Genomic DNA, 17068 nt, shown 5'->3' on the forward strand with positions numbered 1-17068 from the left:
CTCTATATATATCTATATCTCTCTCTCTATATATCTATATATCTCTCTCTATATATCTATATATCTCTCTCTATATATATCTATATATCTCTCTCTATATATCTATATATCTCTCTCTATATATATCTATATCTCTCTCTCTATATATCTATATATCTCTCTCTCTATATATATCTATATCTCTCTCTCTATATATATCTATATCTCTCTCTGTATATCTATATCTCTCTCTATATATCTATATATCTCTCTCTATATATATCTATATCTCTCTCTCTATATATCTATATATCTCTCTCTCTATATATATCTATATCTCTCTCTCTATATATATCTATATCTCTCTCTGTATATCTATATCTCTCTCTATATATCTATATATCTCTCTCTCTATATATATATATATATAATCAACAGATAGGATCATCAGATGAGTTTGATTCCAAAATACAGGTAACATGTCACTGTCGAAGCACCCCTCGGTGTCAGTGCACGTGGTCGGTGGTATTATGTATGCAATCTCTAAACATATCGTTAATGTAATAATATGTTGAGAGTTCAGACTTTGCTGATATAGCAGACAGTCCTGGTTTCTGCAGGATTTTTTCTGCATTGTGTGACTTTCTTTGAAACCCCTTGGTTGGAGGTTCTCAGAGTTGGTTGGAGGTTCTAAAGTTTGGTTGGTGGTTCTCAGAGTTGGTTGGAGGTTCTCAGAGTTGGTTGGAGGTTCTCAGAGTTGGTTGGAGGTTCTCAGAGTTGGTTGGAGGTTCTCAGAGTTGGTTGGAGGTTCCCAGAGTTGGTTGGAGGTTCTCAGAGTTGGTTGGAGGTTCTCATTGTTGGTTGGAGGTTCTCAGAGTTGGTTGGAGGTTCCCAGAGTTGGTTGGAGGTTCTAAAGTTTGGTTGGTGGTTCTCAGAGTTGGTTGGAGGTTCCCAGAGTTGGTTGGAGGTTCCCAGAGTTGGTTGGAGGTTCTCAGAGTTGGTTGGAGGTTCTCAGAGTTGGTTGGAGGTTCTCGGGTTGTGAAGTCCACCTGGAGATCCTCTTGTTCATCCACCTGGTTTCTTTTATAAATATTTTGGGGTCTTCTATTGTCCCTCTCAGGGCCACAAACCTTGGCCTATATTGACCCTTGTAAATTGGGATTAAGCAGTGTTTGGCCTCCATTTTGTGCTCTCATTCTGATAAAGTTCATAAGGCTCCAAATGTCATAACAGGCGTGTGGGGCCGTTGGCCTTCCAGCACTTGGTATACCAGTTGGCCAGTCCAGTCGTGGACCCTTCTCTCCTCGGAGAGAAGGGAAAGAGATAACACAGAGCAGCACATGAGGCGTCAGGCCACTGACATGGCGGGAACCCTATCTCTGCCGTGTTAAGAAAGGTAACGGTGAACATTTCACATAACATACCCGGCGACTAGGGGAGGAACCCTATCTCCGCTGTGAGTATTAGGAAAGAGTTAAAAGAGAACAGGTCACACCAGGTACCAGGCAGCAGCGTAACTACAGGTGTCGCAACTACGATGGGCAAACCCAGGTTCCTATTAAAATTTGTTCAAAAGGAGCCCTTCCGACCTGGACCGGTGTGTTAGAATGAACGTGAGTGTTAGTGAGTATGAGTGTGTGTAATTTGTGGGGCAAGAGGCAAAGAAGACAGAGTTAATGCAGAGCAGGTATACGGGATATACCAGGTCACTGATACGGGGGGAGACACCGGGCACCTAACAGGGGAGGAACCCTATCGCTGCTGTGTCAGGACAGAGTTAATGCAGAGCAGGTATACGGGATATACCAGGTCACTGATACGGGGGGAGACACCGGGCACCTAACAGGGGAGGAACCCTATCGCTGCTGTGTCAGGACAGAGTTAATGCAGAGCAGGTATACGGGATATACCAGGTCACTGATACGGGGGGAGACACCGGGCACCTAACAGGGGAGGAACCCTATCGCTGCTCGTCAGGACAGAGTTAATGCAGAGCAGGTATACGGGATATACCAGGTCACTGATACGGGGGGAGACACCGGGCACCTAACAGGGGAGGAACCCTATCGCTGCTCGTCAGGACAGAGTTAATGCAGAGCAGGTATACGGGATATACCAGGTCACTGATACGGGGGGAGACACCGGGCACCTAACAGGGGAGGAACCCTATCGCTGCTCGTCAGGACAGAGTTAATGCAGAGCAGGTATACGGGATATACCAGGTCACTGATACGGGGGGAGACACCGGGCACCTAACAGGGGAGGAACCCTATCGCTGCTCGTCAGGACAGAGTTAATGCAGAGCAGGTATACGGGATATACCAGGTCACTGATATGGGGGGGGGGCTGATGCTTTAAGGCTAGTGGCCCCTTAATGGCACGACTGCCGGAAGCGATTTTCCGCCTGCGGCTGCACGTTATTACGTGGAGTTGGCCAATTGAGAAGCAGTAACCGTAGTGACATGCATCTGCTTAGTTACACAGTCCAGCCTTGGGCCCCTTTCAACAGAACAGGGTGCCTAGGGGCCCCGGGCCACCAACACGATGGGGAACCCTATATCTGCTGTGAGTGTAAAGAGTTAAGAATACAGGCTGCATGAAGTAACAGGTTGGGGTGTTCACCGTGAAAGGAAAGCGTTAACAGCCGTTTATTTGGGGCCCCTTTCGGAATGGCCCCTCCCCCATTTGTTCCGCAGCCACTTTTCTTGTTTGTGGGAAAACTCCCAACCGAAACCGCTTCCGGGTTTGTCGCGCGGTGGCTGCCGGACTCAATCCTTTACCCCGCCCCGCCTTCAATCCCAGCCTCCTCCGCGCGCCCGTTCTCTCTTCCCCGTCACCCCCCGCGGCTTCTCTATCGGGTTCCCGGCGTGCTGTGCGCTGTCAGCGAATCTCGGCTGAGGAATTATGTCCCGGGACTGCCGCCCGTCCGCCCAGCAGGTACTGACCCGCAGAGCTGGCGATCCAACTGGATGGCTACCGCTGTATAGTTCAATAGGGATTCCCTCCCGTAGCCCCTCAGTCCCCGGCGACACACTGAGTGGGCGGATTTACACTCGGTTACCCGGAGTTCGGAGTGTTTACCGGCTGCTGTATGCCGGTCTCGGTTACCGGGAGTTCTGGGTGTCCTAGTTGACCTGCCCCTGTATGGTTAGAGGGGCGGGGCCAGGTAGACCGGGCCCCCTGTATAGTTAGAGGGGCGGGGCCGGGTAGACCGGGCCCCCTGTATGGTTAGAGGGGCGGGGCCGGGTAGACCGGGCCCCCTGTATGGTTAGAGGGGCGGGGCCGGGTAGACCGGGCCCCCTGTATGGTTAGGGGGCGGGGCCGGGTAGACCGGCTGCCATGCACGGTTGGGGGCCGGTACCGGATACACCTTTGCCAGTCATTGCTGGTACTCGTGTAACGTGCGTCGGGTTCTAGGTGTGACGGTATTTTTGTGTTCTAGGCTCCCGTGGCGTTCGATGATGTCGCCGTGTATTTCTCGGAGGCGGAATGGTGCAGTTTGAGGGACGATCAGAAGACTCTCTACAAGGAAGTGATGAAAGAGAATTACCGGCTGATCCTCTCGCTAAGTACGCGTTTATTAGAGCGTTTGTAATCTGGAGACCTGCAGTGGGTACTGAAAGGGTTAATGCATTCTGTGCGGGGAGAGGTGGAAATGATGTATTCTCACATATACCGGGGCGAAGCTGGCGCAGGCGATGTCCCGATGGCGGACTCGTAGAACAGGAAGTGTACTGAGGTATGCTTCCTGCTTCCAGCGGAGACACCTGGGGGCCGTTCGAGGAGACGCATCAAGCCATCGATGTTCTGTGCTTTCTCTACACAGGTCGCCCTGATATCATACTGAACATCGAGCTGGGACAGGAACCGTACGTCACGAGCAGCCCCTCATCTTCCAACGATGACGAGAGCCCGGGTAACAGTCAGCGGGGCGCGTGCAGACGGGGGGAGGAGCGGGGCGCGTGCAGACGGGGGCAGGAGCGGGGCGCGTGCAGACGGGGGGCAGGAACAGGGCGCGTGCAGACGGGGGCAGGAGCGGGGCGCGTGCAGACGGGGGCAGGAGCGGGGCGCGCGCAGACGGGGGGCAGGAACAGGGCGCGTGCAGACGGGGGCAGGAACAGGGCGCGTGCAGACGGGGGCAGGAACAGGGCGCGTGCAGACGGGGGCAGGGGCGGGGCGCGTGCAGACGGGGGAGGAGCAGGGCGCGTGCAGACGGGGGCAGGAGCGGGGCGCGTGCAGACGGGGGCAGGAGCGGGGCGCGTGCAGACGGGGCAGGAGCGGGGCGCGTGCAGACGGGGGCAGGAGCGGGGCGCGTGCAGACGGGGGCAGGAGCGGGGCGCGTGCAGACGGGGGCAGGAGCGGGGCGCGTGCAGACGGGGGCAGGAGCGGGGAGCGCGCAGACGGGGGCAGGAGCGGGGAGCGTGCAGACGGGGGCAGGAGCGGGGCGCGTGCAGACGGGGGCAGGAGCGGGGCGCGTGCAGACGGGGGCAGGAGCGGGGCGCGTGCAGACTGGGGCAGGAGCGGGGCGCGTGCAGACGGGGGCAGGAGCGGGGCGCGTGCAGACGGGGGCAGGAGCGGGGAGCGTGCAGACGGGGGCAGGAGCGGGGCGCGTGCAGACGGGGGCAGGAGCGGGGCGCGTGCAGACGGGGGCAGGAGCGGGGCGCGTGCAGACTGGGGCAGGAGTGGGGCGCGTGCAGACTGGGGCAGGAGCGGGGCGCGTGCAGACGGGGGCAGGAGCGGGGAGCGTGCAGACTGGGGCAGGAGCGGGGCGCGTGCAGACGGGGGCAGGAGCGGGGTGCGTGCAGACGGGGGCAGGAGCGGGGCGCGTGCAGACTGGGGCAGGAGCGGGGCAAAGACCCAGCCATTCCCAATTCAGGGCTGGACTTCCTGTCAGCTGAAAGGAGAGGCAGCTGCCTAGGGGCCCCCCTCGGTGCCTGAGGACGGAGCGAGTGATTTCCTTAAATAATTGGCGGCTGAAGGAAGGGAGACGGGCAGAGTTCTGACTCGGTGCAAGCGAGAGGATCGTGAGTGTTTCAGACAAGCTTCGAGTGGAGAGCGTCCTCACGCGTCCCACTCACCGACTTATTTCCACAGCGCTTCTCACGATAGACATTCAGCGGGTCCGACAAAACCGGCTTGTGAGCTTACAATCTAGCTAATGAGACCCTTTGTTTGTGCAATACAAGCACATTACCCAATCGGTGTGCGCGGCCTACAGGCACATTACCCAATCGGTGTGCGCGGCCTACAGGCACATTACCCAATCAGCGTGCGCGGCCTACAGGCACATTACCCAATCGGTGTGCGCGGCCTACAGGCACATTACCCAATCGGTGTGCGTGGCCTACAGGCACATTACCCAATCGGTGTGCGCGGCCTACAGACACATTACCCCATCGGTGTGCGCGGCCTACAGGCACATTACCCAATCAGTGTGCGTGGCCTACAGGCACATTACCCAATCAGCGTGCGTGGCCTACAGGCACATTACCCAATCGGTGTGCGCGGCCTACAGGCACATTACCCAATCGGTGTGCGTGGCCTACAGGCACATTACCCAATCGGTGTGCGCGGCCTACAGACACATTACCCCATCGGTGTGCGCGGCCTACAGGCACATTACCCAATCGGTGTGTGTGGCCTACAGGCGCCCCGCCCGATCGCTGTGCGTTACCGAATTGTATCTCGTGGAACTTGCGCTGCCGTCGTCGGTAAAACCGGTTATTTCAGCAGAAGAAGCGGTAGACGTTCCGTCCCAGAGAGAGAGAAGTCTACTGACTGCCGTACCGAGGACGTTATTACCGGTTCGGGGATGGATAACGAGCGACGGTTTGACCGGGGGCCGCCGCACCATAGATCCTGCGCAGGGGGTGCTGCTGATGGGGAAAAGGCTTTGAAATCGTTTTGTTCTTAAACCAACGAATAGGTTTTTCTCGTCCTCCTCGAGCGCTGCCGCCTAACGCTCCTCTTTCTTACCGCAGGCACGAGGCAGGAGCACCAACAAGAGGCACGAAGGAAAGATCCCGGCTGCGTGTCCGGAGAAGAAAGGAGTGCGGAGAGAGGGAGCGGCGCGGAGACAAGCGGTGCGGAGAGAGGGAGCGGCGCGAGGAGACAAAGCAGATACCCCAGAGTGAATCCGTTCCGGTGGGTAAGAAAAGAGAAGAAGAGGAAGCACGCAGGGAAGCGGAGACGGGAAAGGCATGCGAGCGAAAAAAGAGGCGACGTAACCACGGCGTCTGAAGATGTAGAGGAAAAGGCATCCGCTGAGGTGGTCGCGCAGGTTCCCCAAGCGGTCCTTCCGGACAGTCGGCCATTAGACAGCCAGCCAACGGTTAATGTCTGTGAGAAACACTCACAGACAGACATACCGACGGAGCACGTCTCTGGCAAGACCGAGAAATGTGCCGTGCCTATAGAGCCACCCGGCCTCCACAAAGGTCCCCCCGACAAGCGTGACGCCTGCCCTGTCCCGTCTGCACGGCCCCGGCGTAAAGATGGACAAACCGATAAAAACATAGAAAATACAGACATTCTCGGCAGTGAAGCCACCGCTGCGTGCGATCCGAGCGACAAAACTGCAGAGGCTTCTGGGAAAGCTGTGGATGTTTGTGGGGGGAGCGTTTTACCGAATCCCTCGGAAGGTCCAGGAGCTTCTGACGCCACCAGAGAGACCGTAAACCATAAAAGGGTCGATATCTCCGAGGAGACGGACAGACACGTCCTCCACACTGAAGACCTGAAACCTCCCGGCGAGGAGTCTTCTGCCCCGCAGCGCCAAAGCGTAAGCGACTTCCCCGCGAGTGACGAGAGCGAGGGGCGCTCCGAGAGCGCAGAGGCTCAGCCGAGACATGAGCAGAACGCGAGACCTCAACGGGTCCCGACACCAAGCCCTCCTCGGGGAAAAGGCGGTTTTGTAGGAAGCCTGTTGGAAATGCACAGTCCAGGGCCTCGGGGCGATACGAACGCCAATCAAATGTCCCCAAAACACGCAGAGCTTTTCTCGTGTCCCGAAATTCCGAGGTGCAAGTCAGAAAAGAGAAAACGCGTTCGCTTTAACGAGGTCGTCACCATGTTTATTATCCAACCACTCAAGGGAACAGGAAGGGGAATAATCCACCGGCGGAAGAATCGAGTACGCTTCGCAAACTCAAATGAAAAAAGGACTTTAGTGACGGGTTCTCCGAAGCCCGGTCTCTCCAAACCGTGCCAGAGCGGCCCGGAGAGCGTGGCGAGGGGCTCCCTGAGTAAACGGAAGGGTAACCACGTAGCACGGAAAAGGACCGGGGTCTCTGTAAGGCAAGTTAAAGACCATAAGGGGGCTAAACAGACGCCGGTAACAGAGAGACTCCAAGCTGGAAAACAGACTGTCGAGACATCTGGATGTACGGCCACGTTATTAAATGGGGCCGAAAAACATGCAGGGGCCGGATTAAGATGCAAAGCAGAGGCTGATCAATCAGAAAACCTTAGCCAGGAAGGGACTGGAAATTCCAACACGAACACGGCTAGCAAGGAGGCGTCTGAACACGTGGACGGGCCACGCGTGAGAGAGACTGAGCGTGACCTCAAGGCAAAGGAAGCCGGTACCAAACACGCCATCAGGAGAGAGAAGGTGACCAAAGAACCAAACCTGACTTGGACTAAAACAGAAGTGGCTTCTCCCACCAGGCTTTCCGACCCCAAAACGCCACGAAACGGCGCAGTTAGACCTCATCCGCCTGCACGCGATGGCCACGCGGCTCCCCAGTCAGAGCTTGGTGCCCACCAGAAGGACTCCCGGTCTGATTTGTGCTGTGTTGGCCAAGAATACGGACGTAATTGTAGACCCCCGGAAAAGAATAATAGAAGCAACAGAGGCTTTGAGATATCGGTGGAAGAACACGGAAGCCCCGGCACAGAGATGCTCCAGGACTCGGCCCCCAGCGGCGGATTCAGCAGCGAAACCAAGCGGACCCCGGACGAGGAAAACCTGCGACAAAGAACCCCAGAAGCCCAAACACACGGAACCGGCACCAGTAATGCTAGCGAGTGCAGACCCGACCCCATGCGCGAGGAAAGGAAATTAAATCCGTGCTGTAAGTGCGGAGCCCACAGCGACTCCGTCGGTGGAAAAAGCCCCCCGCGGACCTCCTGCAAATGTAAGAGAAACGGTAAAACGACGTTACAGAAAGACAACAGTCTAAAAGACAGTCCGCAGAACAGCCCCATCAGCAAAGGCAAACATCAAGCCGTAATCCCCGAGCCGGTTATAAGTGCCCTCAAACGGCTCCCCACGGCTGGGTCTCACCAGGGCCACACCAGAAAAAAATCCCGGCTTTGCGGTGAGTGTTTGGGTGATCCCTGTAATGAACGACAGACATCTATCCAAACCAGCGCAACAGTCCCCAAAAACACAGCGAAGAACCCCCAAAAACACAACGGTGCCAGCGAGAAACTCGCAGGAGAGAATCCTCCGGAAACTCCCATCTGCCCAAGGAAAGTGAAGAGGGGCAAAGCGGAAACGGGGGCCGCTGAGGAGAACGGAGCGAAGCCTTCTCCAGACAAAGAGAAACATTCGTGCAACATGCCGGATTCTCCTGCCCAAAACGCCCCCGTCCCTTCTGGGTCACTTAAAACGTCACAGAATAAGCCCTGTGTTTGTGTCAAATGTGGGAATCCCTTTGTAAAGAGAAGGGCAAAACCCGAGGAGGGCCATCCGAAGACACGGAAAAAGCGCGGCAAATTAACGGGACCTTTCAAGTGCAACGAGTGCGGAAAGGTCTTTACCCGAAACTTCTCCCTTTTGATTCACCGCAGCATTCACACCGGAGAGAAACCCTTTACGTGCCAGGAGTGCGGAAAGAAGTTCCGAGAAAACAACAGTCTGAAGTGTCACATGAGATGCCACACCAAAGAGAAGCCATACTTGTGTCTGGAGTGCGGGAAGAGATTCAGCCAACACTCGTCTCTCGTCATTCACCAGCGCACGCACACGGACGAGAGACCCTTTGAGTGCAAAGAGTGCGGGAAGAGTTTCAGCGACCGCTCCACGTTCCTCCGCCACAAGCTCATCCACACCGGGGAGAAGCCCTTCTCCTGCTCCTACTGCGGAAAGAACTTTAATCAGTTGGCGCATGTCAGGCGGCACGAGAAGATCCACACTGGCGAGCGTCCGTATGGCTGCGCGGTCTGCAGCAAAAGGTTCATCGACCGCCCCAAGCTCGTTAAGCATGAACAGATTCACAAACGGGAAACCAAGTGAGGTTTTGGAAGAGAAGTATAGAAAACTTTTGTATGTATTTTCAGGCTGCGGCCATCGTATCTGGAGCTGTATGGCTCCGGAGCTTTATGAGCACTTTACGGGGGTTTCTGCGGGTCTTAATCCCCCCCCCGCGAGATCTGTTTCCTTTTTGTGTGGCTGGATGGATATGTGTTGGTCCCCACCTAACACCTCTTAACGGCTCCATTATACAGTCATCCGAAAAAGTAAGTACACCCTCTTTGAATTCGATGGTTTTACATATCAGTCATCTGTAAATAGGTAAATACAACAACAAACGACATTACACCGTGTCATCATTTAACAAAAATAAAGCCAAAATGGAGAAGCCAGGTGTGAAAAACTAAGCAACTTACTGCTGCTAAAGGTGGTTCTGTATGACTGTACGCGTCTCTCACATCATTGTGGAGGAATTTTGGGTCACTCTTCTTTACAGCGTTGCTTCGGTTCATTGAGGTTTGCGGGCGTTTGTTTATGCGCAGCTCAGTCAGTGGTGGTCTGGACTTTGACCGGGCCATTGCAACACCCTGATTCTTTACTTTTTCAGCCATTCTGTTGTAGATCTGCTGGTGTGCTTGGGATCATTGTCCTGGTGCATGTCCCACATGGCCTCACATTTGACTCTAGAATACTTTGGTATACAGAGGAGTTCATGGGCGACTCAATGACTGCAAGGTTCCCGGGTCCTGCGGCTGCAAAACAAGCCGAAATCACCCCCCCCTCCACCCCCGTGCATGACAGTCGGTATGTGGTGATTGCCAAACATCTCCACTTTGGTGCCGTCTGTCCAAAGGACATTGTTCCAGAAGTCTTGTGGTTCAATCAGATGCGACTTTGCAAACCTAAGCCGTGCTGCCGTGTTCTTTTGAGAGAGAAGAGGCCTTTTCCTGGCAACCCTTCTGAACGAACCACACGTGTTCAGTCTTTTTCTGATTGTACTGTCATGAACTTTAACAATTGCTTCTCTGAGGTCATCGCTGATATCTGCTAAAACTTCATGTTTTATAGAGGTGGTCACACTCGCTGATGATCAGATAATTGCGGGCATTTGATTGGCAGCACCTGTCTGACACTTAACATCTTAATTCCTATGCAAGCAGTAAGGGTCTACTTATTTTTTCACACAGGGCTTCTCCATTTTGGCTTTATTTTTGTTGAATAAATCATGACACGGTGTAATATGTTATGTGTTCAGCTGAGGTTGTATTGACTTCGTTTTTAGACCTGCTAAGGGACAAATGATCGTTATTATGCCCTGATATGCAAAACCAGAGAATTCAAAGAGGGTCTACTTTCTTTTTCACACCACGTGTTTTGCGAGTCCCGGTGAACAGCTACCTGCGCTTGAGTGGAATATTGAAAATTAGATTTGCGAGAATTACCGTCTCTGCCACCAAAGCCACCCACAGAAGCGGCGATAACCACGGGAGTGGGAAGGAGATGAAGGAAGAAGGCTTTTCCTGCCCAGCTTTCCGTCCGTTTTCTTAGGGGGGGTCTTTTCGGTTAGACTAACGGCGTCCGTGCGGCCCGGCTGGACGCTGCTGCTTCATGAATATCTATTTTTGTATGTTAACGGTGCGTCCGCGGAATGTATCGAATGTATTATATTCTAAATACTTGTTCTGGGGCGAGCCGGGGAGGCGGGATTTTGTAGTTATAACTGGATGTGGTTTTATACTTTTATGCCCCGCCGGACCCGGCTACCCATTTTCAGAGGGGTTTTTACCCGATTGTGTATAAGATAAACGTTTTATTGGTGTTTTGGTGTCCTGGGGCCGGCGTCACGCGTGCCGGCTGTCGGGTCTGTGAATACGTGCAATAATTACCGTCTGATGAAATCTTTGTAGTGTTTGCCCCATGAAAAAAAATCTATATATTTATATCCATAAAAAGTATTTGCCCAATTTCTTCATTTGTTGCTAATTTGTCCCGTTTCAGTGTTTCTGATCCTTTTATTTCGCTGTTAAATATCTGGAAGTAAATGCTTTGCGTGATCAGAAGCCGCGCGGGTTACTGCGGGAAGATCCCTTCAGACTAAATAAGAGAATACCCCGGGGAGGGGCAGTAGATGTCGCCGATCCAGATTTTAGTAAAGCATCAGACACTCTCCCTCATAGAAGACGTATAAATAAATTAGAAGAATAGGGAGAGCGCGGTGGCTGCAGTTTAATGTTAGTAGAATGGGGAGAGCGCGGCGGCTGCAGTTTAATGTTAGTAGAATGGGGGAGAGCGCGGCGGCTGCAGTTTAATGTTATTGGAATGGGGGAGAGCGCGGCGGCTGCAGTTTAATGTTAGTAGAATGGGGGAGAGCGCGGCGGCTGCAGTTTAATGTTAGAAGAATGGGGGAGATTGCGGCGGCTGCAGTTTAATGTTATAAGAATGGGGGAGAGCGCGACGGTTGCAGTTTAATGTTAGAAGAATGGGGAGAGCGCGACGGTTGCAGTTTAATGTTAGAAGAATGGGGGAGATTGCGGCGGCTGCAGTTTAATGTTATAAGAATGGGGGAGAGCGCGACGGTTGCAGTTTAATGTTAGAAGAATGGGGGAGAGTGCGGTGGCTGCAGTTTAATGTTAGAAGAATGGGGGAGAGCGCGGCGGCTGCAGTTTAATGTTAGTAGAATGGGTGAGAGCGCGGCGGCTGCAGTTTAATGTTAGAAGAATGGGGGAGATTGCGGCGGCTGCAGTTTAATGTTATAAGAATGGGGGAGAGCGCGACGGTTGCAGTTTAATGTTAGAAGAATGGGGGAGAGCGCGACGGTTGCAGTTTAAAGTTAGAAGAATGGGGGAGATTGCGGCGGCTGCAGTTTAATGTTATAAGAATGGGGGAGAGCGCGACGGTTGCAGTTTAATGTTAGAAGAATGGGGGAGAGTGCGGTGGCTGCAGTTTAATGTTAGAAGAATGGGGGAGAGCGCGGCGGCTGCAGTTTAATGTTAGAAGAATGGGGGAGAGCGCGGCGGCTGCGGTTTAATGTTAGAAGAATGGGGGAGAGCGCGGCGGCTGCAGTTTAATGTTAGAGGAATGGGGGAGAGCGCGGCGGCTGCAGTTTAATGTCGGAAGAATGGGGGAGAGCGCGGCGGCTGCAGTTTAATGTTAGAGGAATGGGGGAGAGCGCGGCGGCTGCAGTTTAATGTTAGAGGAATGGGGGAGAGCGCGGCGGCTGCAGTTTAATGTTAGAGGAATGGGGGAGAGCGCGGCGGCTGCAGTTTAATGTTAGAGGAATGGGGGAGAGCGCGGCGGCTGCAGTTTAATGTTAGAGGAATGGGGGAGAGCGCGGCGGCTGCAGTTTAATGTTAGAGGAATGGGGGAGAGCGCGGCGGCTGCAGTTTAATGTTAGAGGAATGGGGGAGAGCGCGGTGGCTGCAGTTTAATGTTAGAGGAATGGGGGAGAGCGGGGCGGCTGCAGTTTAATGTTAGTAGAATGGGGGAGAGTCTGGATTCCCAGCGTTGATGTGGATGAGGCAGACATGCGCAGGAGGCGGAGATCACGTCTGCCGCATCAACATCAACGGCGCAAAAATAACGTTTAGATATGGAGGGGGGGAGCCTCGTACCATACATTACATGTAAAAAAAAACAAAAAACATAGTAATAAGAAAGAAAAAATATATAAGGGTGCGGCCTATAATCGGCCAATACGCAATACGGTACTATTTGTTACGTCCTTCACCTATTGTGCAGCGCTACGGAATATAACGGCGCTATAGAAAACAAGAAATAATAAAATTGGTTTAATGACCCAAAACATTTAAATGTGACAAATATGCAAGAAATCGGGAAGGGGGAATCGTTTTGCTCTGAGCTCCGTATGCCCATCGCGTGCCTTCTTTCTTCCTTCTCGCCCTCTTTTCTCCCTCCTCCCCCTCTTTTCTCCCTCCACTTTCTTTCCACACATCAGCTCGCTCTGCCAAAGCCCCACCAACCTAATCCATCCTCACATACAGAATCAGTCAGGAGGGGGGAGAGCGGGGGGGGGAAGAGAGCGGGGGGGGGAGCAGAGAGCGGGGGGGGGGCAGAGAGCGGGGGGGGGCAGAGAGCGGGGGGGGGGGGCAGAGAGCGGGGGGGGGCAGAGAGCGGGGGGGGAGGGCAGAGAGCGGGGGGAGGAAAGGAGGGCAGAGAGACGGTAACCTTGGGCGTCAGGCGCCGTTGGGAAGTGGCGGTCAGTGATGGGAAGCACCAGACCGGCCGTGAGAACTGTGACACTGAGCCGCTAGGAGCCTATCAGAGTGCATCAGGTGTATTCTGATTGGTCCTTACGTAAAGCCCTGCCCACCGTGAGAATCTTATACATGACGGGACAGACATCCGACTCTAAAATGGAGCGGCCGCTAGAAGTCAAAGAGTTCGTCCAGGAAGATTAAGATGTCGACCACGTCCCACTCCGCCTGGGAGCCAAAATCTTCCAGCAGCTCCTCTGCAAAGAGACAAAGAGTCAGACGGAGGGACTGGAGTCACAGAGGCAGGCAGCACGCCACGTACGGGACGGTACCTGGGCAGTGGATCTGCAGCTCCATATCGAGTTCTTCGGGTTGCGGTAACAGTTCCTCCGTGCGACCTGCAATTACAGATTAAAGCGCTTACGCCCCGTCACATCAACCAACCCACGGGTGGCGGAGTACGGTATCCACCACAGCTTTACCGAACCCGTAGGCAGCTCGGCCCCATCCTGCACCCCGTCTAGTCTGTAAAGCCTTATGCCTATCCCAAGCATGTCTAAACCGCTCGCTGCATTACCCTCTACCACTTCTGCTGGGATGCTGCTCCACTTATCCACCACCCTCTCAGTAAAGTAAAACCTTCGCTCTGGTCTTTTCTGCCCGGACTCCGGCCCTTTACTGGGTTTATTGGGATATTTTGCCCACTGACCCCTTTGACACGGCTCCCCCCCCCATGAGCCAAGTCCCCCCATGCTGCTGCCCCCCGTTTAGTAACTTCTGCCCATCATCTCCTATCCTGAGCTGCTCTACCACCCACCACAGGGCAACCCGCGGGAGATGTGCCGTCTCCTCCTCCGCGGTTCCTCGTGGACTCTCTTTCCTCCTCCGTTTTCTTCCCTCGCTCCCGCTTCTCTAACCTCGCTCGGAGGCGCGATTTCTCATGGGTTAAACTGCCCCCCGCCACATTGTGAGATGAGTGGGGCGTTTGGTGGCCCTGTTCCATACCTGTGTCTGTGCTGCCCTCCGCCCGTGGCCCCTCAGAGACCTGGTGGCCCCTGATACAGGGATCCTCGCCTCTCTCTATCCTGGACACAACTTCCGGCTGCCCTGATCAGAGGAGTGCGAGAGAGAAAGTAACCGTTAGTGGCGCAGGCACAGAGGGCCCCTCGTCCACGCGGCCCCCCATCCTCCACGCAGCGTCTTACCCACAAACACCAGGGTCTGATAATTCTCCTTCATCACATCCTTGTAGAGCTCCTTCTGCCATTCCTCCAGACAGATCCACTCCTCCTCGGTGAAATACACGGCCACGTCATCAAACTGCACCGCTGCCTGCAAGAGAGACGGACGCGGCATCCGGCCAATCAGAGAGGACTTTCACGAAATCCCGCCCATATTAACTACACAGGATCCAGGGCATCACGCGGGGCACGCACCCCACACTGCGCAGCCACGGTGCTCCATACACGGAGGCCGAGCCGACGGCGTACACGGCCTGAGTAACCCACGTGTCCAGCACCATCACCGGGACCCACTCACATCCCCCAGCCACACTCTGCCTACTAATACCCGCCCCCCAACAGTCTGCCCACTAATACCACCCCAACACACTCCGCCCACTGATACCCACTCACCCCCAACAAACTCTGCCCACTAATACCCACTCACCCCCAACACACTGACCACTACTACCCACTCACCCCAACACACTGACCACTACTACCCACTCACCCCAACACACTGACCACTAATACTCACTCACCACTAATACCCACTCACCCCAACACACTCCGCCCACTGATACCCACTCACCCCCAACAAACTCTGCCCACTAATACCCACTCACCCCCAACACACTGACCACTACTACCCACTCACCCCAACACACTGACCACTACTACCCACTCACCCCAACACACTGATCACTAATACTCACTCACCACTAATACCCACTCACCCCAACACACTCCGCCCACTGATACCCACTCACCCCCAACAAACTCTGCCTACTGATACCCACTCAGCCCCAACACACTCCACCCACTAATACCCACTCACCCCCAACACACTGACCACTAATACCCACTCACCCCAACACACTCACCACTAATACCCACTCACCCCAACACACTGACCACTACTACCCACTCACCCCAACATACTGACCTCTACTACCCACTCACCCCAACATACTGACCACTAATATCCACTCACCCCTAAAACACTGCCCACTAATACCCACTCACCCCAACACACTGCCCACTAATACCCACTCACCCCTAAAACACTGCCCACTAATACCCACTCACCCCAACACACTAACCACTAATACCCACTCACCCCAACACACTAACCACTAATACCCACTCACCCCTAAAACACTGCCCACTAATACCCACTCACCCCAACACACTAACCACTAATACCCACTCACCCCTAAAACACTGCCCACTAATACCCACTCACCCCAACACACTAACCACTAATACCCACTCACCCCAACACACTAACCACTAATACCCACTCACCCCTAAAACACTGCCCACTAATACCCACTCACCCCAACACACTAACCACTAATACCCACTCACCCCTAAAACACTGCCCACTAATACCCACTCACCCCAACATACTGACCACTAATACCCACTCACCCCAACATACTGACCACTAATATCCACTCACCCCAACACACTGCCCACTAATACCCACTCACCCCAACACACTAACCACTAATACCCACTCACCCTAACACACTAACCACTAATACCCACTCACCCCCAACACATTGTGAACCACCCCCTATAAGCTCAGACCCACGACCTGCCCCTCTCTCCCGCACTCGCCTGGCTTATGAGCATGTCTGGCACCCCGCGGGCCCGGTCCCGGTCCCAGGCCTCTCAGGGTCCCCTCTTCCATAATACCCCAGCGGCACAGAGAGCGGAGCCCGCCCCGAGGCATGCCGGGAAAAGCAGCCCGCCAGGCGTTTCAACTACAATCCCCGACAGCCACCGCGGCAGGGGCGTGGCCAACACGACTGCCCGCCCGTACCAGGCAAGGACACCCACACAGCCTGTTACCATGACAACGCCTTTCCGTAACCACGGTAACGAGTCAGCTGACACACTATACGCCGTAACCACGCAAGCACTGACTGGCAACCGCATAGCAACCAAATAACCATGGTAACCACTCACATCATAACAAAGCAACAAGACCTAAAAAATTGGGACATAACAGTTTTTAATTTTAAACCAGGCCGGTGGCAGCACATCGCACCGCGGAACAACCTCTTTGTGATGTCATACGTGTGTCCTCACCCTGAAACAGGCTTTGTGTGATGTCATACATGAGTCCACACCCCCCGAAACAGACTCTGTGTGATGTCATACACGAGTACACACTCCGAAAACAGGCTCTGTGTGATGTTATACACAAGTCCGCACCTCGAAAACAGGCTCTGTGTGATGTCATATGTGTGTCCACACCCAGAAACAGCCTCTTTATGACGTCATTCACAAGTCCACGCCCCCAAAACAGGCTCTGTGTGATGTTTACATGAGTACACACTCCGAAAACAGGCTCTGTGTGATGTCATACACAAGTCCACACCCAGAAACAGACTCTGTGATGTCATACATGAGTCTACACCCCGAAACAGACTCTGTGTGATATC

At 54.1% G+C, this 17068-nt stretch overlaps 2 protein-coding genes across 3 annotated transcripts; one reads left to right on the forward strand and one right to left on the reverse strand.

Moving 5' to 3' along the window:
- Positions 1-2799: 2799 nt before the first annotated feature.
- On the forward strand, positions 2800-9242 carry LOC128496798 (uncharacterized). Its single transcript, XM_053466592.1, has 4 exons — positions 2800-2916; positions 3422-3548; positions 3806-3895; positions 5961-9242. Exons 1-4 carry the CDS (start codon positions 2884-2886, stop codon positions 9218-9220), a joined length of 3510 nt encoding a protein of 1169 aa, XP_053322567.1. The 5' UTR covers positions 2800-2883; the 3' UTR covers positions 9221-9242.
- A 4101-nt stretch (positions 9243-13343) lies between these two features.
- Positions 13344-16380, reverse strand: LOC128496446 (zinc finger protein 783-like). Of its 2 annotated transcripts, none has more exons than XM_053466080.1 (5): positions 16239-16380; positions 14598-14724; positions 14398-14499; positions 13725-13790; positions 13344-13649 (listed from the first exon to the last, which is right to left on the reverse strand). In XM_053466080.1, the coding sequence occupies exons 1-5, from the start codon at positions 16251-16253 to the stop codon at positions 13564-13566; spliced, it is 396 nt and encodes a 131-aa protein (XP_053322055.1). In that variant the 5' UTR covers positions 16254-16380; the 3' UTR covers positions 13344-13563. The 2 variants fall into 2 exon arrangements, with proteins under 2 accessions (XP_053322055.1, XP_053322054.1); XM_053466079.1 differs by having other exon boundaries at positions 14598-14720; positions 16235-16368.
- Positions 16381-17068: the final 688 nt, after the last annotated feature.

Source organism: Spea bombifrons, chromosome 5 (genome assembly GCF_027358695.1).
Source record: "Spea bombifrons isolate aSpeBom1 chromosome 5, aSpeBom1.2.pri, whole genome shotgun sequence".
Taxonomy (NCBI): domain Eukaryota; kingdom Metazoa; phylum Chordata; class Amphibia; order Anura; family Pelobatidae; genus Spea; species Spea bombifrons.

What these genes read in the sequence shown, in the direction of transcription:
- LOC128496446 (XM_053466080.1), bottom strand. An exon ending in TCAGACCCTGGTGTTTGTGG is followed by an intron (nt 14,500 to 14,597) that starts GTAAGACGCTGC and finishes TCCTCTGATCAG; the next exon opens with GGCAGCCGGAAGTTGTGTCC. An exon ending in GCTGCAGATCCACTGCCCAG is followed by an intron (nt 13,650 to 13,724) that starts GTACCGTCCCGT and finishes GTCTCTTTGCAG; the next exon opens with AGGAGCTGCTGGAAGATTTT.
- LOC128496798 (XM_053466592.1), top strand. Translation starts at nt 2,884, where the DNA reads ATGTCCCGGGACTGCCGCCCGTCCGCCCAGCAG. An exon ending in CCGGCTGATCCTCTCGCTAA is followed by an intron (nt 3,549 to 3,805) that starts GTACGCGTTTAT and finishes TTCTCTACACAG; the next exon opens with GTCGCCCTGATATCATACTG. An exon ending in CAACGATGACGAGAGCCCGG is followed by an intron (nt 3,896 to 5,960) that starts GTAACAGTCAGC and finishes TTCTTACCGCAG; the next exon opens with GCACGAGGCAGGAGCACCAA.